General features: G+C 36.3%; 1 protein-coding gene across 9 annotated transcripts in view; it reads right to left on the reverse strand.

Moving 5' to 3' along the window:
* LOC129725208 (diacylglycerol lipase-alpha) overlaps positions 1-23,714 on the reverse strand; it is a 152,533-nt gene that overhangs the window by 48,625 nt on the left and 80,194 nt on the right. For all 9 annotated transcript variants that reach the window (XM_055681397.1, XM_055681316.1, XM_055681229.1 and 6 more), the window contains 2 exons: positions 889-995; positions 219-823 (listed from right to left, as the gene is read on the reverse strand). In XM_055681397.1, the coding sequence (XP_055537372.1) occupies positions 219-823; positions 889-995 (712 nt within the window). The remainder of the gene's footprint in view (positions 1-218; positions 824-888; positions 996-23,714) is intronic.

Here is a 23,714-nt window from a genome sequence, read left to right on the forward strand (position 1 = left end):
ATAATATTTGAATTTGGGATTTGGACTGGGATAAGAGACCTTGGAATTAGGATTTTACATTTGCCTTTGGTATATTAGTTACGAATTTAACGTTTATTTTTAAAATTGAGATTAAAATTTGACTTAGTTCCGTTTAAGATCAAGTATTTCAATAGTTTGAAATTTTCGTGAAGTTATTACTACAACTCTAATTTATACAAAAACGAAAGTAAACTCACCTGTCGAACCGTCGCCTCCTGTTCCAACTTTTGGAACTTCCTCAGCAGCACCAAACCGGCTACGACATCGGACGGCACCACGTCAAGATCGCGGAAGAAATCGCTCAACAGTCGGGCGATGTCGGTGAACGAATTCCGGCTGCGATCGCTGTTGCCCATACAGCAGAACAACAGTCGGCACCGATGATCCCAGCTGTCCTGGTAGGCTCGTATCACCTTCCGCTGGCGCCAGTTGCGACTCCGGCTGCCGCTTCGTTTATAGTTAAACCGAGACTCGGACTCCCGCATCGATCGTTGATACTTTTTCATCTTCACCCAGGACCGTCCCGCAGGATCAAAGGTGCACCAGATTGTAGTCACCATACTGAAGATCACCAGCAGATTACAGATGATCACCGCCAGTATCGTCTCCTTCGGTTCCTGAATCGGACAGTCGAGGTAATGATCTTTCATCCACACCACACCCAATATCAGCCAGGTGAGGTCCAACAGCATGACTAGAATTCGTATGTACAGCAGATATGGCATTGCCACACGGGGTCCCGTATCGAGGATGCTGCCCCGCATCGAAACAACGCATATTGCTAACTCGAGTAGGGCACAAACTGACGATAACAGAAATTAACAAATTTAGCATCGATTTAGTGGAATGAGGCAAACCAATACTTACGGCCCAGAATCGCTAAATAGCCGATTTGAAAGTACCACAGCAGTTCTATGCATCGTACCGAGAGGTCATAATGGAACACGCCAGTAACCACGGCCAGCACTAGGAGCCTGCAAAGAAAGAACAACAGCGAAGGTTTAATTACTTTACATAAAAGCGCGTACGGTTTTACGTGCTTACAGCTAATTTTAATTTTCCCCAATTATTGTATGTATAAAATTAGGTTAACGGCGTCGTACACACTGCTGAATGTTAATTAAAAGTCTGTTTCCCGGTGGTCCTCTAAAATCGTTTACGCTTTCCCCGGCGAACGTTCAGATGGAGGTTCAGAGCGAACTCACTCAGTTTGAGAAAGGAGCTTGGCTGGCAAGCGATTTACCGCCGATTAGAAGGAGACCCAAAATCGTATTGGTGGTTAGGTACACACCATCAAACCTTTCCCGTTGACCGTGTTTACACTTGAAAGGGTTTGATTGATGTGAATTCATTAAAAAAAAGTACCGGGCTTAAAGTAAATATAAACCATGGTTGGTAGATAGTATCTTTGTAGCAAGAAGAGATAAAAAGTATATAAAACTTTAAACCGAAACGAAGATGCATCCTCTAGGTTTCATGGTGCGGAGTTCAACAAAGAAACAGCACAAAATTGCATACCAAGCCGACAGTCTCCAAACAACACTCACAATGGGCTTCCACCCACTTGCTTGCTTTCCAACATTGTAGAGGGCAACAAACAAAAAAAAAAAAAACTAGGAAAATATTTGCATCCCAAGAGTGCACCGCAACGTACATAATATAAACAGTTTTGAGAGGAGCGCATCCAAGTGGGATGCAATGCCAAGACTCGGAAAGTTGTATGTTGAAGAAAAAAAAGGGTGGATAATGGTGCATGGTGGCTTGGCCTTGTTTCGCATTTTTTTTCGGGCGTGGGAAGTTAAATTAAGAGAGGGCACAGATAAACGGAGCGGTATAAGCCGTTGAAAATTGATTGTTTTAGCAAAGCAGCGCGGGTAATCAATTGTGAAATAGTGGATGGCTTGTTGTTTGTGTTGTTCTTTTGAGGGACAAAGTGCACTACCTTCTTGTCTGTGTGCATTCCGACCTCAAACAAGTCCTTCTCATTGAAACGTCCTCGGCTCGGTAGTCTCCTCCACTAGAAGCGTAAAGTGCTTTTGTTTAGCTCACTTGTCTTTGCATTATTGTTGGATAGCTTCTTCGCTGCCTGCTGTGTCTGTGTTGATGCTTTTATTGCCCCCTTACCGGGCGGGCGCAGTCCTGGAGCTTCGTGAATAGTCTAAAGTGACTGAAAGTGTGTCACGCTTCGAGTCGCGCGCACCTTGGGGACTCACGTCAGATTGGCAGGAGCTTTAAAACGTAAGAAGAAAAATTGCGAGGGACAATCCGATTTGATTTTGTACTCCGTAATCCCACAACAGCGGTTTAAAAATTGTTTTTCATTCAAGACGTGGGTAGGATTTTCGTTTGAAGGCGCTTCAACAAAACAAGTTTTTAAATCGTAAGAAAAAGCCTATGAGTGCGTACAAATGGTTTCCTGAGAGGACGCAAGCAATTTGCATAACTGCCAGAAATTGATCTCATCTTTTATTAGTGCCTTATTTACAACCACCAGGGCATTTTTCTCGAATTACTGTGAACATTTCCCAGAAAATTTATATACTAACCGAGTAAACTGGAAAATGTTTCACTGTTTCATGGAAACGGATCAAATCTTTTTGTGGATTTTTACTGTTTGGTCCCCCTTAAACCCTTAAAAAAAATTATGACGCGAGTGTGTGAATTCATATTACGCAATTCTAGTTTGAACCTAATTGAGGAAATCAGATAAACATAAGATAGATTTTTGTGCTTTATGACTTTTGAAATTGTTTCTGAAATTTGAAATCATAAGCATTCTCGCGAATTCTTGAAAAACTGGTCACTTCCAATTGAAGCAACTTTTCAACAGAATAGACATGAACATTTTAGAACGCATTACGAACTAATTTTATATTTTTGTCTCACTGACTGAGAGAGGGAGAGAGTGTCACCTCACACGAAGCGAATATCAGCGACGTACAGGTACATTTTTGGCCTGCGTGTGATCGAGACATTCAATCAAAATAATGAGACTGAATATCTCGATTCGAACAGTTTCATTTTCACTTGATTCCTTTCGGCTACTGTCATCGAATCACTTCTTTCTCTCTTTTCCGTCTGTTGTTCATCGGCTCAGTTCAAACACGGGGATGGCATCGCTGTCAGCTACCATACATTTGACGCGTTACCAACATCACTGGCACTGGCACCCGAAAAATGGTCAGTTTACCCTTATCTTATGTTGATTCGGGCAAACCGACCAAATGTTGACTGCAAGTATTGATAGCTTATCAGATAGTTTTGAGCATTTTTTAAAAGTTTTGCATGTTATGTGATATTATAAGTAATACCTAGTACAATAATTGTGTCCCAGAACAAATTGTGACGGCAGAGAAAGTAGTTTTGGGATGAGCGGTACAGAAATAGATATTCGTTAGGCTTGAAGGCCACCATACCAGTCCCTTGATTTTAAATGAAACTGATGACTATTCTTATTGATGGAGAGAGTGACGGAGAAAGAGCCCCTTTCCGTTCTTCAGCCTCCTCAATTGAAATTAGCACCGCATCGCATCGTTTGATGATAGTTTTCTACAGACTTGGTTTTCTCCTCCGGGCGACCGAAGAGCAAGGTGTATTTTTCACTTGCACTACGCGGGAATCAGATCCACGGGACTCCGCGCGCGCGATTCATTTACGCTACACCTGACAAGCAACTGCCCACTCCCATGCATTCTGCACGGGAAAAATGAATCGTTTACACTTCAGCAAAAGAGAAAGCCGAAGTTTTACACCTAAAACCGAAGTTTTGCTCCGCAAAGCCGAACGATGGCACGCGGCGTCCGTCATATAATTGCCATGGCTAGTGCGATTGATTTTTAAAGCCAAGGTAATTTTTCCCAGCATTCAAATGAATATTCTAAGCATTTTTACTGGCTGCCGAGCCGACAGTAGCAAAATGACTCCAGAGATTTTCTGACCAAAGCGCATTGGACATAACATATTGGTCGCAAATGCAACTGATGTATGACGATAAATGTATATATGAAAAATGGGTACTGATCTTTAATTAGCCACTCTAGTTTTTCAGCTTTTTACAGCCTGTTGCAAACGATCGCAGCGCAGCTTTTCTTTGCCAGTTCTTCGCATCTTTTATTTTGTTCAAGATGTCCTTTTCTTGGATTCTCAGGTCAGTGTATCAGGCTCGTGGTATGAATAAAAATAAAGTGAGAGTAGCGAAGGGGTAAGCACGTATGGTCCACGTTGTTAGATGCTCATACACTAGAACAATAGTGAATATTCCTAATTGCTACTTATTTCAAACAATTTTTTTAAATTTTTTTCTTCTAATTCCTACAGAAACCAGATAAATCCTATTTCTAGGATGTCCTATAAACGGTAAGCGAATTAGAACTAAACGTAAAACTACAACTAGCATGTTCTTGCATGTTTTTAATTACCGCGCGGTTCGATTTGTTGTTTGATGAGCACTCCGTTGCTTTTCAAGTACCGTCAGGCGGGATCAGATTGTGAGGTTGTGACTTCTAACCCGTGACTTGTCAGCCATCTCTTCCTGGTCAGAAGACTAGTCTTTCTTGATTGAATATTGGAGGGAACTTATTCAAAAAAGTTCGGTCTTGTGATCGCCATGAGATGGCTAACAAACAATGGGTTTAATGGCACAATTTCACCCCACTGGCACAATCTAAATAAATCGGGGTATTACGGAAGTCATAAATCAGCATCGTTCATGCCTTGTTTCCTTGGTCCAAGATACCACAAACTGGAACATGGGTATCCAAAAGTAACGATCTGGTGCCTCGGAGTTCAGCACCACCAAAACCACCAAAACGTACATATTGTCATTATGGTTCAATCCACAAACGCATTGATTACCATCTGTGAGTCTGATTTGCAGTAGATGTGCGTCTAACCCGTAGTGAAAGGACGGGGTCTGCCAGTTTGAAGGCGTACTCTGTCGAGAAAATTGGAAAAACTTATTGTAGGCAATTGTAGGTCTATCATAAATATCACCATTTGTTGCGCCTACCTGAGCCAAAGTGTCCACATTCTTATTGACCGGAATGAAACAATGAAAAGGGATCCACACTAACGTAATCTAATAAGATTTTTCGGACAAAACATTCTGATGTTCCTGTACGTGTACGGAGAGTGTTTTGCAATTTTCATCGACGAAGAGCCTGAATAGAACTGAGACTGTCTGTAAAGATGAAATTATGGTCCGTGGGCATTTTTTTGCGGCGTAAAATCTCTGTAATACTTCTGTTTTCTAGTCATTATGGCATGAAAATCAACTACTCAACACGTGTGACTGAACTTTTTTTCCAATATAAAGTAGAAAAAGCGTAGGTTATTAGTTTTCTCATTTGGTTTCATTCATCTACACGGTGCACCCGCCGTGTACTCGAGAAATAAAACACGCGCACCTCCGAACTAATGCGTGTTCACGGCGTGTGAAAAAAAGTCTCTTCGCGCAAATCGAGTAGTCTGCTCCTTGTGCGAGTCGACGGGTACACCTGGTCTGGTTTTATAATACCGCAAGTCGTAGTTAGAACGCAGCAACGGCATACAATAAATAGGGTATCGAACGTCTTCGTCAGTGGTTTTCTTCGGCCCCCTTTTGCATAAGATTGCTGCAGAAAAACTGCCTAAGAAAACCACTGACGAAGACGTCGATACCCTACGTCACGCAAGTTCCGATCAATATTTCCTCCCTCTTTCCTATATATGCGTGAAGTACTGTATGGAGGCCTCCTGTCTCCGTCAGCACTCATTGTCATTTTCAATTGAGAATCGTCATGTGAGAGTGATGGTTATATTCTCCGCTTTCAATTGGGTCCCAAAGCTATACCGGTTTTTATATACTTCGTCTCGCCTATTGTAGTGTTCAATTTAATAATTTTAAACATTGCAAATTCATTGATTGCTTGCGCTTTGTTTATATCATTTGAAATGATTGGTTTTATCGGAATGACAACATCCTCGACTTTTGGCTTTTGTGCATCACCTCTATTCCGGAAATATATTGAATGCATTTCAGTTATTTTCGTTGTTTTTTAGAAACTGAGAGTCATCTTCGAATTCAAAATGGTGTCCAGGGTCAATGCTTGGCTTTTATACATCACTAGCTGACCCGACAAACTTCGTCTCGCCTATTTTAGTGATCAATTTAATAATTTTAAATATTTTTCAGAAACCGTAAGTCGCTATCTTGGATTTTAAAATGGCATTTGGGGACAATTTCTGACCCCTGAGCATCATTCTGGTTAAAGAAACACTCATATTGGGTGGTATTTTGTCATTTTTGGCTGTTTTCCAGACACCGGAAGTCGCCATCTTATAATTTAAAATGTTGTCTGAGGTCGATTTGTGGCTTAAGTGCGTCATAACAATTTCGGAAATACCCATATTGGGTGGCATTTCGTCATTTGTCGCTGTTTTTCAGAAACCGGAAGTCGTCATCTTGGATTTCGCAATGGTATTTGGGAACAATTTCTGGTCTCCGTGCGTCAAACTAGTAAATAAACGCTCATATTGGGTGGTATTTGGTCATTTTCGGCTGTTTTCAGACACCGGAAGTCGCCATCTTACAAATAGAAATGTTGTTTGAGGTCGATTTGTGGCTTCAGTGCGTCATAAGAATTCCGAAAATACCCATATTGGGTGGTATTTGATCATTTGCCGCTGTTTTTCAGAAACCGGAAGTCGCCGTCTTGGATTTCAAAATGCCTTAAGGGGACAGTTTTTGGCCTCTGAGCGTCATTCTGGTTAAAGAAACACTCATATTGGGTGGTATTTGGTCATTTTTGGCTATTTTCCAAACACCGGAAGTCGCCATCTTACAATTCAAAATGTTGTCTGAGGTCGATTTGTGGGTTCAGTGTGCATAACAATTCCGGAAATACCTATATTGGGTGGTATCTGGTCATTTGCCGCTGTTTTTCGGAAACTGGAAGTCGCCATCTTAGATTTCAAAATGGTATTTGGTGATATGCCAGAAGAAGGAAGGGTGTCGAAACATTATGGACATGTTTGTTACACCTTAAAACATTTACTTGCCAAATTTGGTTATATTTGCTTGATTGGTTCTCGAGTTGTGCGAAATTTGAGTTTCATTTGCTTGGGACCCCTCCCTTATAGAAGAGGGAGGTGTCAAACCATTATGGATATATTTGTTACCCCTAAAACATTCACCTGCCAAATTTGGTTCCATTTAGTTGGTTAGTTCTCGAGATAAGCAGAAATTTGTGTTTCATTTGTATGGGACCCCTCCCTCACAGAAGAGCGAGGGGAGTCAAAGCATTATAGGCATATTTATTACCTCTGAAAACATTCACATACCAAATTTGGTTGTATTCGGTTGAATGGTTCTCGAGCTGTGCGAAACTCGTGTTTCATTTGTATGGGACCCCTTCCTTGTAGAAGAGGGAGGGGTCTCAAACCATTATGGATATATTTGTTACCCCTAAAAACATCCACCCACCAAATTTGGTTCTATTTGCTTGGTTAGTTCTCGAGATGTGCAGACATTTGTGTTTCATTCGTATGAAACCCCTCCCTTCCAGATGAGGGAGGGGTGTCGAACCAATATGGACCTATTTGTTACTCCTAAAAACATTCACATGCCAAATTTGGTTCCATTTGCTTGGTTAGTTTCTGAGATGTGCAGAAATTTGTATTTCGTTTGTATGGGACCCCTCCCTTCCAGAATAGGAGCCATCATAGGAGCCTTTCTCGGCCCCTAAAACCCCTACATACAAATTTTCACTTCGATCGGTTCGGTAGTTTCCGAGCCTATATGGATCAGACAGACAGACAGACAGACAGACCGACAGACCGGACTGCATTTTTATAGGTATAGATTTGAAAAAGCGGCGTTTTCTGAGCAAAACGTGATTTTTAAAAAACGTTTATCGTTTTCCTCCAATTTTTAAATGAAGAGTAAAAAAACTGCTTGAAAGGTCTTAGATGACGTTTCGCCCATGTACGGTATATGAGAGAACTGTCATTTAAGGCATTTCGAGCAGATTTTTATCCTTTATTTAAAAATCGAAGGAAAATGATAAACATATTTTTAAAATCACGTTTTGCTCAGAAAATTGCACTCTTCCAGCTGATATATACATACATCATTAGAGTTTGACGTCCGCACATTCGTTGTTCCTCTCCGTGATCGCTCTAATGAAGTTTCATTAGGAACCACGTATATGGCTACTTGGGATTAGTTTGCCATCTTCAGTGTACAACAACTTAGTAGCTTCTGCTTTGCAGAGATCGATAACGGCGCTGGCTACGTCCTTACGGTCGTTAAGATAAGGAATAAGATTACGCTGTGGCAGAGAAATAAAATTTCTCCGTCGCAATGATTGTTCCGGAGCACATGAGTTTAATCGCTGTAAAACTCTTGGGGCGTCAATCTCATCAGTCAAAAATTCGAATACAAAGACAGCCTGTGTATCAATACGTCTTTATTGCAGTGTTTTTATGCCTAAAAGTTGGTAACGATTCTTGTTTCATTCGTGTCTCATTTTCGTTTTATTTTTAGTCTCAATTCGCTCCTTTTTGCAGTATTTTGCTCTGATCTTGGTCTAATTTACGCCTCATTTTATATCGTTTTTTAACAATTCAAACTTTCCTTCTTTTCTACTATTGTTAGTTTTTTCAATTTTTTGTCCATTTAGTCACATTTATTTGTCTTGTTGCAGTTGAGTTTTTGCTCATTTTTAACTTGTTTGTAATTTTTTATTGTTTTTAATTTGTTTTGTACGTTTTACGTCTTATTTTGCCTTTTTTGTTTAGTTTGTTGAATCATTTCCGTCTTAATTTTGTCTCATGTTTGACACTAGCTGTTCCATTTTTTATTATATTTTTATATTATTCTAATTTTTGTCTTATTTTATATCAATTTTGACTAACTTTCGTCTCTGTTGGTCCAGGTTTTGTTATATTCTTGCCTGATTGGCGTCTCTATTGTTTTTATTTTGTCTCGTTGTTATCGAATTCCTGTCTAATTCTTGTTTTATTTTCGTCTTGTCTTTTTGTTGCTTTTTCTGTTCTTCTTATTTTTATTTCATTTTTGTTCCATTTTGTACAACTGAACAGTTTTTAATTCAATTTCACTCTAAATTTTATTCTATTTTTCACAATTGTTTATGTTTAATCTTATCTCAAATTCACCTAATTTTTTATTTAATTTATTGTAGTTTCGAATGATTTCTTTATCATTTCCAACCCATTCTGGACTTATCATTGACTTATTTTTAGAAATTTTAGTCTAACATTTGTCCTATTTTCATTTATTTTTGCCTCATCTTCGTCTAATTTTAGGCACAATTTTGTCTTATTGTTGTCTCATTGCAGTTTAATATTTGATTCCAGATATGGTTTTAAGTTTCAATGCTTGCGTTATATGTTCCACATCTTGTTTTGATTCATTTTTGTCTGGTTTTTCAAATTTTCTCTGTTCTATTTTATTTTTAAACTCTGTCTCATTTTTGTTATAATTTGTTCTATTTTTTGTTCTACTTCATTTAATATTAAACATATTTTTTTAGTTTTAATATTGAACCAATTGATGTCTCATTTTACTTTTGAACACTTTTTATTTTACTTATTTGCTTTTATTCAAGTTTCTCTATTCTTGCAATAAATTGTCCAATTCTCGTCTTCTTTTTTTTCCTTATTTTAGTCACTGTTTTTGTCTCTTAAGTTTAGATTTAACTTATTTTTGTCTCATTATTTACTTGTTCAAATCAGGCTGTTTTACATCTTATCTTCATGTTATTCTTGGACTTATTTTCGTCGTCATGGTTAGTCTCGTGTTTGACTTATTCATTATTTTTGCTTCATTCCGACCATTATATCATATAATTTTCCAGTTTGGTTCATCTCGTTACATCTTCCATTTTCGTTACATCCAATTTTTAACTCTTTGATTTATTACCTTACTTTTGTTCAACTATTCTCTTAGTTTCTTTTTATTGTCTTCTTATTTTGTCCATTTTTGTAACATTCTTATTCCATTGATCAATTTTCGTATCATATTGGTCTTGCTTTTGACGAGCTTTTGTCTCATTCTTATCTCTTTTCATATATCATTTTTTTTATGTCTAAATTTTTTTGTTTCTTTTTCGACTAATTTGTTCTATGTGTTTTTTTTTTGTCTCATTTAGGACCAGTTTTTTTCATTTTTGGTTATTTTTGACACATTTCCGCATCATTTTGAACAATTTTTCATTGATCTGCATATTATTTTTGTCTCTTTTTTCAGTATTTTTAATTTGTTTTGAATTTGATTCATTTATACCAATTTTGGGTTTATTTTGACGTCTTATTTTGTTTTATTTTTGTTTTTGATTTTTTTTGACCCTCTTATCACCTAATATTTCTATATGTGTCTCATTTTCGTCGTATTTTTGCTAAATTTCAGTCTTCTGATTTCTTTTTATTTTAGCTTGTTTTGTTTTCTGGTTTTGTTCTACTTTTTGTCTTATTCGGGCAATTTCTTTGTTTTTTGTTCAATTTGCGTTGTTTTTCTCGTTGTTTCTCATTGAATCTTTTTCAGTTCAATTTTCACAAAGTTGGAGTAAATAAATCACGGGCAATCAACAGACTGAAAACGAAACATATAATGCCAAACCAAGAATATTCAGAAAGTTGGTAAACAACGCGAGGACAGCACGAAGGATATAGAATACAGAAGGTAAAGTAATATGGAATATAAAAAAAAAGAAAACAAAGAGAAAGTTGATGAAAACAGAATCGTTCATTCGTACTAATAAGAAAATTAATACGAAATTGGTGTATAATAGGTATAAAAAACAGAGAAAGCAAATATACAAAAAAAGAGAAAATAAATTAGGAAAACGAAGAAAATAGAAAAGAAAATTGAAATGTAACTCAGAGAAAATGAAAAAAGGCAGACACTGTACACAGGCCATCTAAGCACCGATGAAGGCACTGCTTGAGCGTCGAAATACGTATTTGCATATCTTAAAAAGTGATAAGTGAAAATGATTCCGAAAGGCTTCGGAAAGAATGTTTAAATGGTTCCAGAATGATTTTTCAATAACTCTAAATTAGTTGTAAAGGGATTCAAAATTCATTTTTAAATAGTTCAGAAATGGTTTAAAAAATTTTTTGAAACGATTCTAAAATAGTTCAAAAATAACAGTTACAACTAAAAGTGAAAACGAAAGTCCAAAATGATTCTTAAACGAATCTGGAATGATTTCAAGATCGAAAATCACTTTGGAATCGAATAGGAAATTTTTTAAATTGAAAATAAATTTAAATTGAAAATTTCATGAAAATGAATATTACAACACAGTTTCACGTGCCTTAGTAAAATGGAACATTTTACACGTTATTTTCACTGCCGTTGGAGCCTTAAACAAGGCCGAACTTTCAACAGAGTTTTTATTAACTTTTCTATTTCAATTTTTCACGAATGTTTGGGAATGTCGCTTTCAATAAGCTCTCTTATCAAAAACGTTTTGGTTTTTCATCTGTCCCTGGAACGAAACTAAGCCCAAAAAACACCCCAGTGCGAACGACTACTCTCAACAGGCGGAGGCTCACTGTTTGCCGACACACTTTACATGTCGATCGGTTTGACACCCGGACAGCGTATGTGTGTACCGACATTGGCTTCGACTGTCCAATCGTGGTTGACAGTATTCACCGCACGAGAGAAAAGCCTCAATACCGAGCGGAAAGTGGCTTTTTACGGCTTAATGGTCACAATGTTGCTTCGGCGAAACTGACACTGACTGGCAGCACAGTCGATGCCTGTGCTACCGCTTGTTGCACTTTCCTGCCAGCCTTAATAGAAAAAAAAGTACAGCGTACCTAATCCAATTGGATGAGTTTGCTTGCTGCTGATCCGACGGTCAATAGTTTGTCCTTTGTCTGACCAGTGACCTTCTCGTGCTGCCACGAAAATGACACGTATTGTTTTTTCGTGTATTTATTTTCACGGAAGAATGATGTTTTCATTCCACTGGTGCTCCCATGAAATATTAAACTATCTGAGGCACGCTCTAGCGATTACAAACAAAAAAAAACAACACTACCCGAACTGTAGTGAATCGCGAGATCACTTAACCCTCTAGTGCCCAAATTAATTTTTAGACGGACATCGAAAAAATCACTATGAAGCTTTATAAACATTTTTTAAGTTCTTATTGAAGCTTTTTAGAGGTTCAACTGAAGACCGTCTAAAGGCGGCACTGGGCACTAGAGGGTTAATAATAGTCTCACAGCACGACCTAATGAAGTGGTAATGGAGGACACGGCAGAAGTAAATTATTTTCATTTTACCATCCATTTGTCGTTGAGGAGTCCCACGACGAAATCATCGACAAACAGCTACTTGGTGTAGAATATCTCGCGGCTCCATTTACCACCCCCAATCCACCCGCACTGAATGGCAGAGAGTCAAAAAACACACACAATTCCCAGATTCATTAGCCCTAGCCGTAGAATCTATACACAAGCGACGGAAGTGATGCAGCAGCGGTGGCGGAAGCTACAAGAACATCATTATACACTTTTTACGTGTCAGTCTCTCCTGCTGCCCGGGTGCCACGGTCGCCAAGCAGGACCAAGAGGTTTTGTGTTTCCAGATTGTTTTATTCTCGTCTCGTTAGCGCATCGTTTTCATCATCTGTTTATGGCTCGTATCGTATCAACAACGGACTCAGAGAGAAAGACAAAAAACTAACTCAGGCTCAAAGATGAGATGATTGTGATTGCCAATTGAGGGTGCTGGAGCAATTTAAAATCGACAGAAAAGACATTTTCGTTGGGACGCTGGGTGCTTCTTCCCGTTTGCGCGTTACTGGTCCTGAGCGAAATCGAAACGAATGATTCAGAACGATTATTGCAAAGGATAATTGAGCAAATTTCCCATTCGGCAGTGATCGGACCGAATTTCGCCTTCTCGTGGAAATAGGAACCAGAAATAAGTGTTTCCCGATAGTGTCAAACAGTATAATTAATTTTTAATCTATCATGATTGGGAGGCTCTCTTTGTTTCGGAGCTTGATTTGCGTGGAATGATACGGAGGGCGGAACGTTCGAACGGTTCGATTTTCGTCAACCGTTGTTTTGAGATAGAGCTGTTCAACCTTGAAGTTATCAAAGGCAGTGGATGAAGTTTCAATTTTCAACACGAAAAAGCCTTGCTGGGAAAGCTTCTGAGTGGCTTCATTATGATAATGTTTTATTATTGAATTGTGATTCGCGTATTTGAACATTGTTCTGAAAAATCGGCAATCTTCTGACAAAATTGTTTAGAAAACACATAGCCTCACCCTAGGTTAATCAAATTTTATAACGTTTCTAACGGGTGTCAACTAAAATTTCAGAATTTTTCTAACTGGTGTAAAAATAGTATATGTACTCAAATGAAACCCGATTTTTTCTCATGAAGATACATTTATTAACAACAAAAAAATTGAACATTTGAGAAAAGTTCACGTTGAAAACTCAAAATCCCAGAGAAATTTCGATTTGGCAACACTGAGGCAGATTCGTTGGGTCAGCAAATTTTGTGCTTTTTGGCGCAATGTAATGTTGTTCTATCTGACCAAAGCAATGAATAATTGTTTGTATGTTTAACTTTGGTTAAAAAAAATGTTCAAAAATCAATCGTTCTAAGTGTCCCGTTTTTTAACCCATTCGTCCCGTTTTACTTCTAAACTACTATCAAAAATAAAAATACTGCTTAACAGAGTAAGGCGTCACGATTCCTGTCGATAATTTATTTGTTCTGTATTTATGCCACTGGTGATGAGGGAAATTTTTCTTTTTTTTTATTTCCATGAGTAAAAAACACTCCGTTAATTAAAATTCGGTCTATTCAACTGCTGCAAACTTCTCGGAACCGTGCCTTCAATTTTAAAAGCGTTCTAATTCCATTAACTTTTCCCATACTCGAAACGGAGTCGTATGGGAAAAAGAGTTCTGGCAAGCAATTAGCGAGTTGCTTTTAACCTGGTCACTTACAGAGTTAAACGTCAGAAAGGAGTGATTTCTGAGCTGCAAACTGTTATTTTCATTCAACTTGGGTTAACTCTTGATAGGGCGTCAGCGATCATCACGACGGAAGTTGATAACTTTTTAACTAATTTAGAATTATTGAAAAATCGCTCTGGTACCATTTAAGCACTCTTCCCGAAGAATCGTTTCGAAATTATCATTATAATATTTTTTCAATCATTTTAAAATAATTTTGAAACCTATAAGAAAAATTCAAATCAGTTTAGAATTACTTCAAAGCAATTTTATTTTACAATAATTTTACAAACAGTCTAGAATTATCTTAAACCTATACGGAAATCATATTGAAAGATTTTCGAAATGGTTTTCGAATTATTCAAGAGTTATTTTAAAATGGTTTTAGAGTTATTTTCGAATGATTTTAATCCGTTTAAAATCATGTTAGAATAATTTTAGAATCATTTTTAACTTCTATTTCAAGAAAAATGTGCTAACTGGGGAAATAGTTAATTAGAAATTTACGAAAAATATAGTCCAGCAGGTGGGACAATTCCTAATTAACTATTTCCCCAGTTAGTACATTTTTCAATCGTCAGCTCCATATTTACTGCTTTGAAATAGAAATAAAAATAGCTTGACTTGCATTATAGTCATTTAAAAAAAGAAAGATAATCATTTTTAACAATTGAAAAATCATTCTAGAGTTATCTGGGAATAAGCGTTACATTATACTTCTTCATTTTTCAAATCTATCACTTTCACTCCCACTTATCACTTCATCATCATCGCCTCCACCTAACCTCCACTTAACCTTTCTCTAAGTTTTTTATTTTCTTAATTTATTTTCTTTATTTTTTGTTATTTTGCTTTCTCTGTTTTTTATGCCTATTTCGTTTTAGTATTTTTTTTTTGTACGAACGATTCCGTTTTCATGAACTTTTTGCTTGTTGTTTTTTATTTTATATATATTTGATGTTACTCTACTTTCTCTATTCTATATTCTTTGTGCAGTTTTGTCTTGTTGTTAATCAACTTTTGAATATTTTTGGTTTGGTATCTGTCTTTATATCTTTCATTTTCAGTCTGTTGATTGCTCGCTAATTATTTTTTCCAATTCTGTATAAACTGAACTAAAAAAGATAAATGAGAAACGAAGAGAAAAACAACACAAATTGAACTACAAAAGACAAGAAATTTCCCGAACAAAACAAAAAGTAGAACAAATACAGAAAACACAAGAAGCTAAACTAAGACGAACTCAGAAGACTAAAATTTAGCAAAAATGAAACAAATGAAACGAAAATGAGACACATATAGAAATATTAGGTGATGAAAGATGGTCAAAAAGAATAAAAAACAAAAATATTACAAATTGTTTTGTATTTGTATTGTTTTGGTTGAAGAATAAACTAAAATAAGACGTACAAAGAATCAAAATAAACCCAAAATTGGAAAAAAAGAATCAAATTCAATACAAACATTAGACCAAAAACTGCCAAAACAAATCAAAAATAATCAAAGAAGAGACAAAAATTATATGAAAATCAATCAAAAATAGTTCAAAATAAGGTGGAAATGGGACAAAAATAAACATAAATGAGAAAAACCTGGAGTCAAATGAGACAAAAAAAACACATAGAACAAATCAGTCGAAAAAGAAACGGAAGAATATAAGAAAAAAAAGACAATTACTATACGAAATTTAGACATGAATAAAACAAAAATGAGAGGAATGGGATAAAAAAGATAAAAAAGTACTTTTGCTTTAAGAATGAGACAAAAGCTCGTCAAAAGCAAGACCAATATGAGACAAAATTGGTCAATAAAATAAGAATGTTACAAAAATGGACAAAATAAGAAGACAATGAAACAAAACTAAGGTAATCATTGAACAAAATTAAGGTAATAAAACAAAAAGGATGTAACGAAAATAGGAGATGTAACAAGATGAGCAAAACTGGAAAATCAAATGATACAATGGTCGGAATGAAGCAAAAATAATGAATTAGTCAAACATGCGACTAACCATGACGACGTAACTAAGTCAAATAATAACATGAAAATGAGAAGTAAAAAGCCTGAACAAGCAAATAATGAGACAAAAATAAGACAAACCTAAGCTGAAGAGACAAAAAAAAAGTGACTAAATAAGAACAAAAACATTTAGACAAAATATTGCACGAATAGAGAAAAGTTGAACATAAGCAAATAAGCAAGATAAAAATTGTTCAGAAATAAAATGAGACATTGAATTGTTAAATATGAAAACTAAATAAAAATATGTTTAATACTAAACAGGAAGACGAAACAGGACTAAGCTGAAACCAAATGAGGCAACAATTTCAAGAAGAACAAAAAATAGAACAAATTGTAACAAAAATAAGACAGAGTTTAAAAATAAAATAGAACAAAAATAATTTGAAAAACTAGACAAGCATCATCGCCTTCATCAGTGCTTAGAGGGACTGTGTACATCTTTGCTTGTTTTTATTTTCTCTGAGTAACATTTCAATTTTGTTTAAGCTTTCTCGAAGTTTATACCCATACCTTTCTCGGTTATGGTTATGTTACTACGGTTTATGTTACTTCACTTTCTCTATTCTATATTCTTTGTGCTGTCCTATTGTTGTTATTCAACTTTTTGAATATTCTTGATTTGGTATCTGTCTTTATATCTTTCATTTTAAGTCGGTTGATTGCTTGTTTATTATTTTCTCCAACTTTGTATAAATTGAACTGAAAAAGAAAAACTGAAAAAGGACAAAAAAAATTGCCCGAGAAAAAACAATAAGTAGAACGAAAACAGAAAACAAAAAAAAGCAAATAAAACGAACTCAGGAGGCTGAAATTCAGCAAAAATGAGACAAATGAAACGAAGATGAGACACATTTAGAAATATTAGGTGATAAGATGGGCAAAAAGAATCAAAAACAAAAATATAACAAAATAAGAAGAATAAACTAAAATCAGACGTCAAAATAAACCCAAAATTGGTAAAAATAAAAGGCAATAATGTTATGAAATTTAGACATAAATAAAACCAAAGTGAGATATGAATAGGATAAAAAAGAGAAAAAAGTAAAACAAAAAAGATAAAAACGAGACAAAAGCTCTTCAAAAGCAAGACCTAGATGAGACAAAAATTGTTCAATGAAATAAGAATATGACAAAAAAGTCGACGAAACTAAGTCAAAAAATAATATGAAAATAAAATGAAAAAACAACGAAAAAAGCCAAATTAAAGAAAGAAAATAATGAGACAAAAATAAGACGAACCTGAGCTAAATAGACAAAAAATATAATAAGAATAAGAAAAACTAACTGAGACGAGAATTAGACAATATAACGCGAAAGACAGAAAAAAGTAGAAAAAAGCAAAAAAGAAGGATGAAAATTATTCAGAAATAAAATCAATCATTAATTGGATCAAAATTAAAAATAAATAAAAATATGTTTAAAACTGAATGTAAAGACGAAACAAAAAATGAACAAAAATAAAACAAATTATAATAAAATTGAGAAAAGATTGAAAATAGAATAAGGCAGGAATTATTTAAAACTAATAAAAAATGAATCAAAATAAGATGTATAAAAAAGATATGAAACAAGCAGTAAATTAAAATAAAAAATCACGAATAAGACAAGAATTAACTAAAATAAATCTGCAATGAGACAAAAATGTGCCTGAATTTGGACGAAAATAAGGCAAAAATGAAAAAAAAATACAACAAATGTCAGACTCTAATTTATAAAAATAAGTCGACAATGAGAATAATAAAATAAATCATTCAAAACTACATTAAAATAAATCGAAAATGAGGTGAATTTTAGATAAGACTAAACATAAACAAATGTAAAAAAAGAACGAAATTTAAGGTGAAATTAGATTTAAAGAAACTGTTCTGTTGTTGTACAGAAAGAATGAAGACTCGAAAGGGAAAAAAATGAAGAAACAGCAATTAAACGATTAGACAAAAGTAAAACATGAAATAGGCAGGAATGGGATAAAAACGCGACAAAATTGAAACAATGAAGACGCCAATGAGGCAAGAATATAACAAGAGCAAGATCATCAAAGACGAACATGAACATGAAATAGAATGTTACAAAAGTGAAACATAATGAGACAAAAAGTTGAACAATATAAAGATAAGAAATGGAATAATTAATCAGATATGAGATGGAAATGATTTGAAAACTAAACAAAAATATGACAAACAAATGTGACTAAAATGAGATTAAAAATGGACAACATATAGAAAAAATAAACGAAAGTGAAACAAAAAGAAAGTTGTAAATGTTGAAAAAAAAAAAGGAAATAAAATGAGGCACAAACTAGCCAAAATTAGAGTCAAATACTACAAAAAGGAGCACTAATATTAAAAATAAGACACGAATGAGACAAAAAATAAAGGAAATTTTCGAGAGTAAGGCAATCAACCATAATTAGAAAAAAATGATACAAAAATAGAACAAAATGTGGTAAAATAAACATAAACATAGATGAAACCAAAAAGAAAAATATTGAATGGAAATAAGACAAGGAATATAAAAAATGAGACAAGAATGATGCGAAAATTATTCAAAATTGAAACAAATACGAAACAGCGAAGGGATAGAAACAACACAAGAATAAAAAAAAGGATACTGATTTGTCAATAATGCAACAGAAGCAAAACTAACATTAAACCTAATTAAAATAGAACGTTACGAAAACGGACGAAATAAGAAAAAAAGTGAAACAAAAATAAAAAAAAATAACGAAAACAAGACAGAAAAGAGGTACAATAAGCCAAAAACTTGAAAAAAGCAGAAATAAATGTATAAAAGTGTAATAAAAATGTTACGAAATGAAACAAAAAAAATCAAATGATGATATGAAAAAACATAATCAAAAAAAATTGAGTTAGTCATAAATGAGTCAAAAACAGGGTAGTGAAAAAAATTTCCAGATCAAATACCCTGGTTCTCCCCGATATTCCCTGAAATATAACATTACTTTTCCTGATATTTTTCAGCATTCGGCACAAAAAAGTTCAACGTAGATGAACGCAATTATGAAATATCAGTGTAAAAAGTATTCAATCAGATATGATACCAAACGGTTAGAACTATACAATACGTTTGCGCCAAGCTTCTTGATTTGAAGCCATTTTGAACAGAACAAAAGCTACTTTCATTAAACATACATTCTCTCATTTCTCTCTGAGAGTGTTTATTGTTGAGTAACCTCAAAAACTGTTGAGAACCTCAGAAACATTCCAACATTTTAGTTGTCACCTGTTAACTTCGATCTTCCATGTGACAAATTTCACGACCTTATTTCCAAAGATCACACCTTATTGCGCAAAATTTCATCATCAGCTAAGCATTTCTTTGCACAGAATAAGGGAGGTTCATCAAAGCAAGTTTGTATGTTTTACTTTGGTTGAGAAAAATGTTTGAAAATCAATCTTTCCACGTGTCTTATTTTTTGAACCCCTTTGTCCCGTCTTACTTCTAAACTAATAAAAATAAAAATACTTTTAAACTAAGTTAATTAACTAAGAGTAAGGCGTCACGATTCCTGCCAATAATTTGTTTGCTCCGTTTTTATACCGCTGGTGCTGTGGAAAATTTTACTTTCATTTTTTTTTTCTGAGTGAAAAACACTCCGTTAATTAAAATTCAGTCTATTCAACTGATGCAAACTTTTCGGAAACTTGCCTTTCGTTTCAAAAGTGGTGACCGTTCTAATTCCATTGAAATTTACCATACTCGAAACAAAACCGTATAGGAAAAAGAATTCTAGCTAGCAATTAGCGATTCAGACCTAGTTGCTTTCACCCGATCACTTACAAAGTTAAAAGTCATAAAGGAGTGATATCTGAGCTGCAAACTGTTATTTTCATTCAACTTGGGTTAACTCTTGATAGGGCGTCAACGATCATCACGACGACGCGGAGGTTGATGGCACCCGACCCGTCCGGGGTTCCACCGGGTTGTTTTTATTTTCATATTAAACTAACTGAGCGGAAATGTATAAATCAAAGCAACAAGGAGCGAAGGCGGGAAAGGCTCCGGTTTCCCCAGTCTACGGGGCTTTAATGTGTCTGCCCTGGTTTATGCATGTGTTTTTACTGCTTCTGCTCTGAACACAGGTTTATTAAATTTAATAACGTTTCCGACCCGTTCCCGTTAATCTCCGTTGTGGGATGAGGTTGAACAGGATGTGAAGCTTGTAGTAACGTGAAGCACAACTTTGAGCGCCCTCGTAGCTGTCAGGTTATGTGGACATGTTTGTCGAAGCCCGGGCTGACGAAGGAATAATTCCATCACGGAACAGAGAAGAATGTTTTGCTAATCTAAGTGGCAAGCTAAGTTTGGTTGATCAATCGGGTAATCAGCTGAGCTGAGAAGCAGATTCTGTAGATAATTTCAACTCGCTTGATTCTGGGTCGGTATTCAAGTGAAGTGGATGGAATATTTTCCCGACAGTTTCCTTCCTTGTCTGTATGTTGCTCCAAATGTCAGTCAAATGGAGAAAAGAGGAAAAAACCATTCAACCTCTTCTATTATTGTTAAGTCCCAAATCAATCAACAGAACTGGTCCTATTCCTCCCACTCCAAGACGGCAATAAAATTCGGACCTTTTTCGGTTCTTTATTGCGTTGCGTCGTCCTTCGGTACAACTTGTCAAGCAGTTGGAATTTCCCACGCACCGCGCCATTTCAACCCGTTAACCACGCGACCATCGGCCAGTGGAAGGAACACTGGGTGTGGGTCTACCTTCTTGGCCGTGGTCAAGCTGAGCGTAACGTTTGGCCCAAGGCCATTCTTTTTTTTTTGTTCAGGTGCCACCGGATGTCAAACAGGGATTTATGTGCTCTCGCCCTTCCTCCCCCGAAGCGACAATAAATCCGGTCTGACCTTTCTGGCATTCGACAGGATGGGAAGTAATTGGTTGTGGTAATTGGAATAATTTCTTGATTTTGTTTCCTCCGAAATTAGGCTCGAATGAGCTGTCGAGCGGTAGGTGAAATTAAGATTGCGGTTAAGTGTTCCCAAGTTTGATCCTGTCACTTTCGGCAAGAAAGTTGCTTTTTTCCCCCATCAATGTCATCCGTGCTGGATTCGAGGATTAAGAGCAGCAGTAGAAAAAAATCACAGTACCACCAGAAGCGAAGTACATTTTTATGGCACTCGAAATGTTCCGCTCAGTTAGTACATAATCGCTGTTGGTTTCACTGAATGAGTCCTCCGGATGGAACGACGACCCTCACGCGGCTAATAAGTGCACTCAGCTTCTGGCTGTTTCAGTTTTTGTTTAGGAGGAAAAGGTCAGTTCCATATGACAAATTTCACGACCTTATTTCCAAAGATCACACCTTATTGCGCAAAATTTGCAAGTTGCTTTTTTCCCCCATCAATGTCATCCGTGCTGGATTCGAGGATTAAGAGCAGCAGTAGAAAAAAATCACAGTACCACCAGAAGCGAAGTACATTTTTATGGCACTCGAAATGTTCCGCTCAGTTAGTACATAATGGCTGTTGGTTTCACTGAATGAGTCCTCCGGATGGAATGACGACCCTCACGCGGCTAATAAGTGCACTCAGCTTCTGGCTGTTTCAGTTTTTGTTTAGGAGGAAAAGGTCAGTGTTTCAATTTGTTTCGCGCTGTACTACAAGCGAATACTATACGCAAGTTAATTACCACCACAGAGAGGAAAAAACTCTGATTTTTTTGTACAAGCGTGCAGAAACATTTTATGCTCAATTTCTGAGAAACAAAACTGCATTTCAACCCTCATTAGCGGATACCTTCAAAGACTGCAGTTTATATAGAAGGAAAAAGCTGTTGCATTTGTGTTTACTGAATGATAGAATAACTTCCACCCCGAAATGATTTCACTTTATAATGGTTGAATACTAAGTCATACTAAGAGTTGATAGAATCATAGTAGACACTGGTGGCCGTAAGTTCATTTACTCAAATAGTTGTAAGACTTTTGTCGTCGAGGGAAACAGCCGAGTTCCGAATCAAAATGTAGCACCAAGGCTTAGGGTTTTTAAGGTCAAGATTGTACTGTTTAAGTAAATACGATTGAGGGAAAATGTCTCGCCTGAAATCTGCGGTTATGGACATGGCCTGCAACGGTCAACACTTCCATTTGATCCGTTTCGTTAGTGCGCGTCGCAGTAGGTATAGACCGGTCCGATAATTATAAATACACTTACGATCAACCGTCATTTCAAATAACGTGCAGTATTCAACCAAACGTTGGCTGCGTCCTGTTGGTTACATCCAAAAGAAACAGATGCTGTAATTTTTTCTAACATTTAGTGCGAAATTTTGAATATGCGTGGCCTTTCTCCCGAGCAAAGAAAGCGAATTGTGCACAAATGGGGCACCGTGAGTGGTTTTTTCTATAAGAAAATTAGCCAGAGAAGAAGGTATAAGTGTCGGAGCAGTTTAAACCGCATTGCGGAAGCATTGTGAAGAGTGCACATTTACTGATGCCCCAAGACGTGGTAGAAAACCCGGGCCTGTTGATCCCACAATGGACAAAAAGGTTAAGGAATACTACAAGCGGCATCCTTCAGTATCAGTACGAGATGTGGCGAGAAAGCTTGGAACCTCGGCGAGTAACGTTATGCGTGCCAAGGGAAGAATGGGTCTGCAGACCCGTCGGAAGCAGAAGCAGCCAAAACGAAATCCAAAACAAGCTGAATCTGTGAAACCGAGAGCTCGGAAGCTTCATGACAAACTTCTGACCAAAAAAATGGAGTGTGTTATCATGGATGACGAAACCTACATAAAACTTGACTATAAGACTCTGCCAGGACCGCAATTTTATACATCACCTGAAGGGAAAGGATGTCCCTGGACCAGTGAAAGCCATTTACACCGAAAAATTAGGCAAGAAGGTAATGGTTTGGCAGGCCTTTTGTGAATGTGGGAAAATATCTCGTCCATTCATTACGAATGACACAATGAATGGTAAAATTTTCGTGAGAGTGTTTGCAGAAAAGGTTGTTACCCATGGTTAAGCAGCATAACAAAGCTCCAATCTTTTGGCCCGATCTTGCTTCCTGCCATTACTTTAAGGATGCAATAGGGTGGTATAAAACAAATAATGTCACATGTGCTCCAAAGGAGATGAATCCTCCAAACTGCCCTGAAATTCGCCCTATTGAAACTTTTTGGGCTTTGACCAAGGCAAAGCTGAGGAAATATGTCAAACCAGCGGACAATGTTGAAATATTTAAAAAAGATTGGCTTAAAGTGGTAAAAATGGTCGGAGAACACACTGTGCAAAAGCTTATGAGTAGTGTTAAGAGAAAAGTTAGAGAACTCGCGTATCCTACGAAAAATAATCCCAACTTGAATTGAAACTGGAAAGAAAACACTTATTATCTATATTTCAGAATAAAATGACCCGAGAAATCCTGTATTTTTTGTTTTATTCAAGAAAGAAGATGTATTTATAATTTTCGGAACAGTCTATAGTAGGCTTGTCAATGTAGAACGACTGTCGGGTCTCGCACAAAGACCAAATGGTAAAATATAGTGCTGTCGTGGGCTGGCGTTTAGACGTGGGTGCCAGAAGCACAAAGTCGCTTCAGAATGAAATGATCCCAAATTGAGCTCAGAATCGCCGAAAAGTGTTTCTAAAGGCCAGAAAATGCCAAAATAGAAAATGATCCCAAATTGAGCTCAGAATTGCCAA

Source organism: Wyeomyia smithii, chromosome 1 (genome assembly GCF_029784165.1).
Source record: "Wyeomyia smithii strain HCP4-BCI-WySm-NY-G18 chromosome 1, ASM2978416v1, whole genome shotgun sequence".
NCBI lineage: Eukaryota > Metazoa > Arthropoda > Insecta > Diptera > Culicidae > Wyeomyia > Wyeomyia smithii.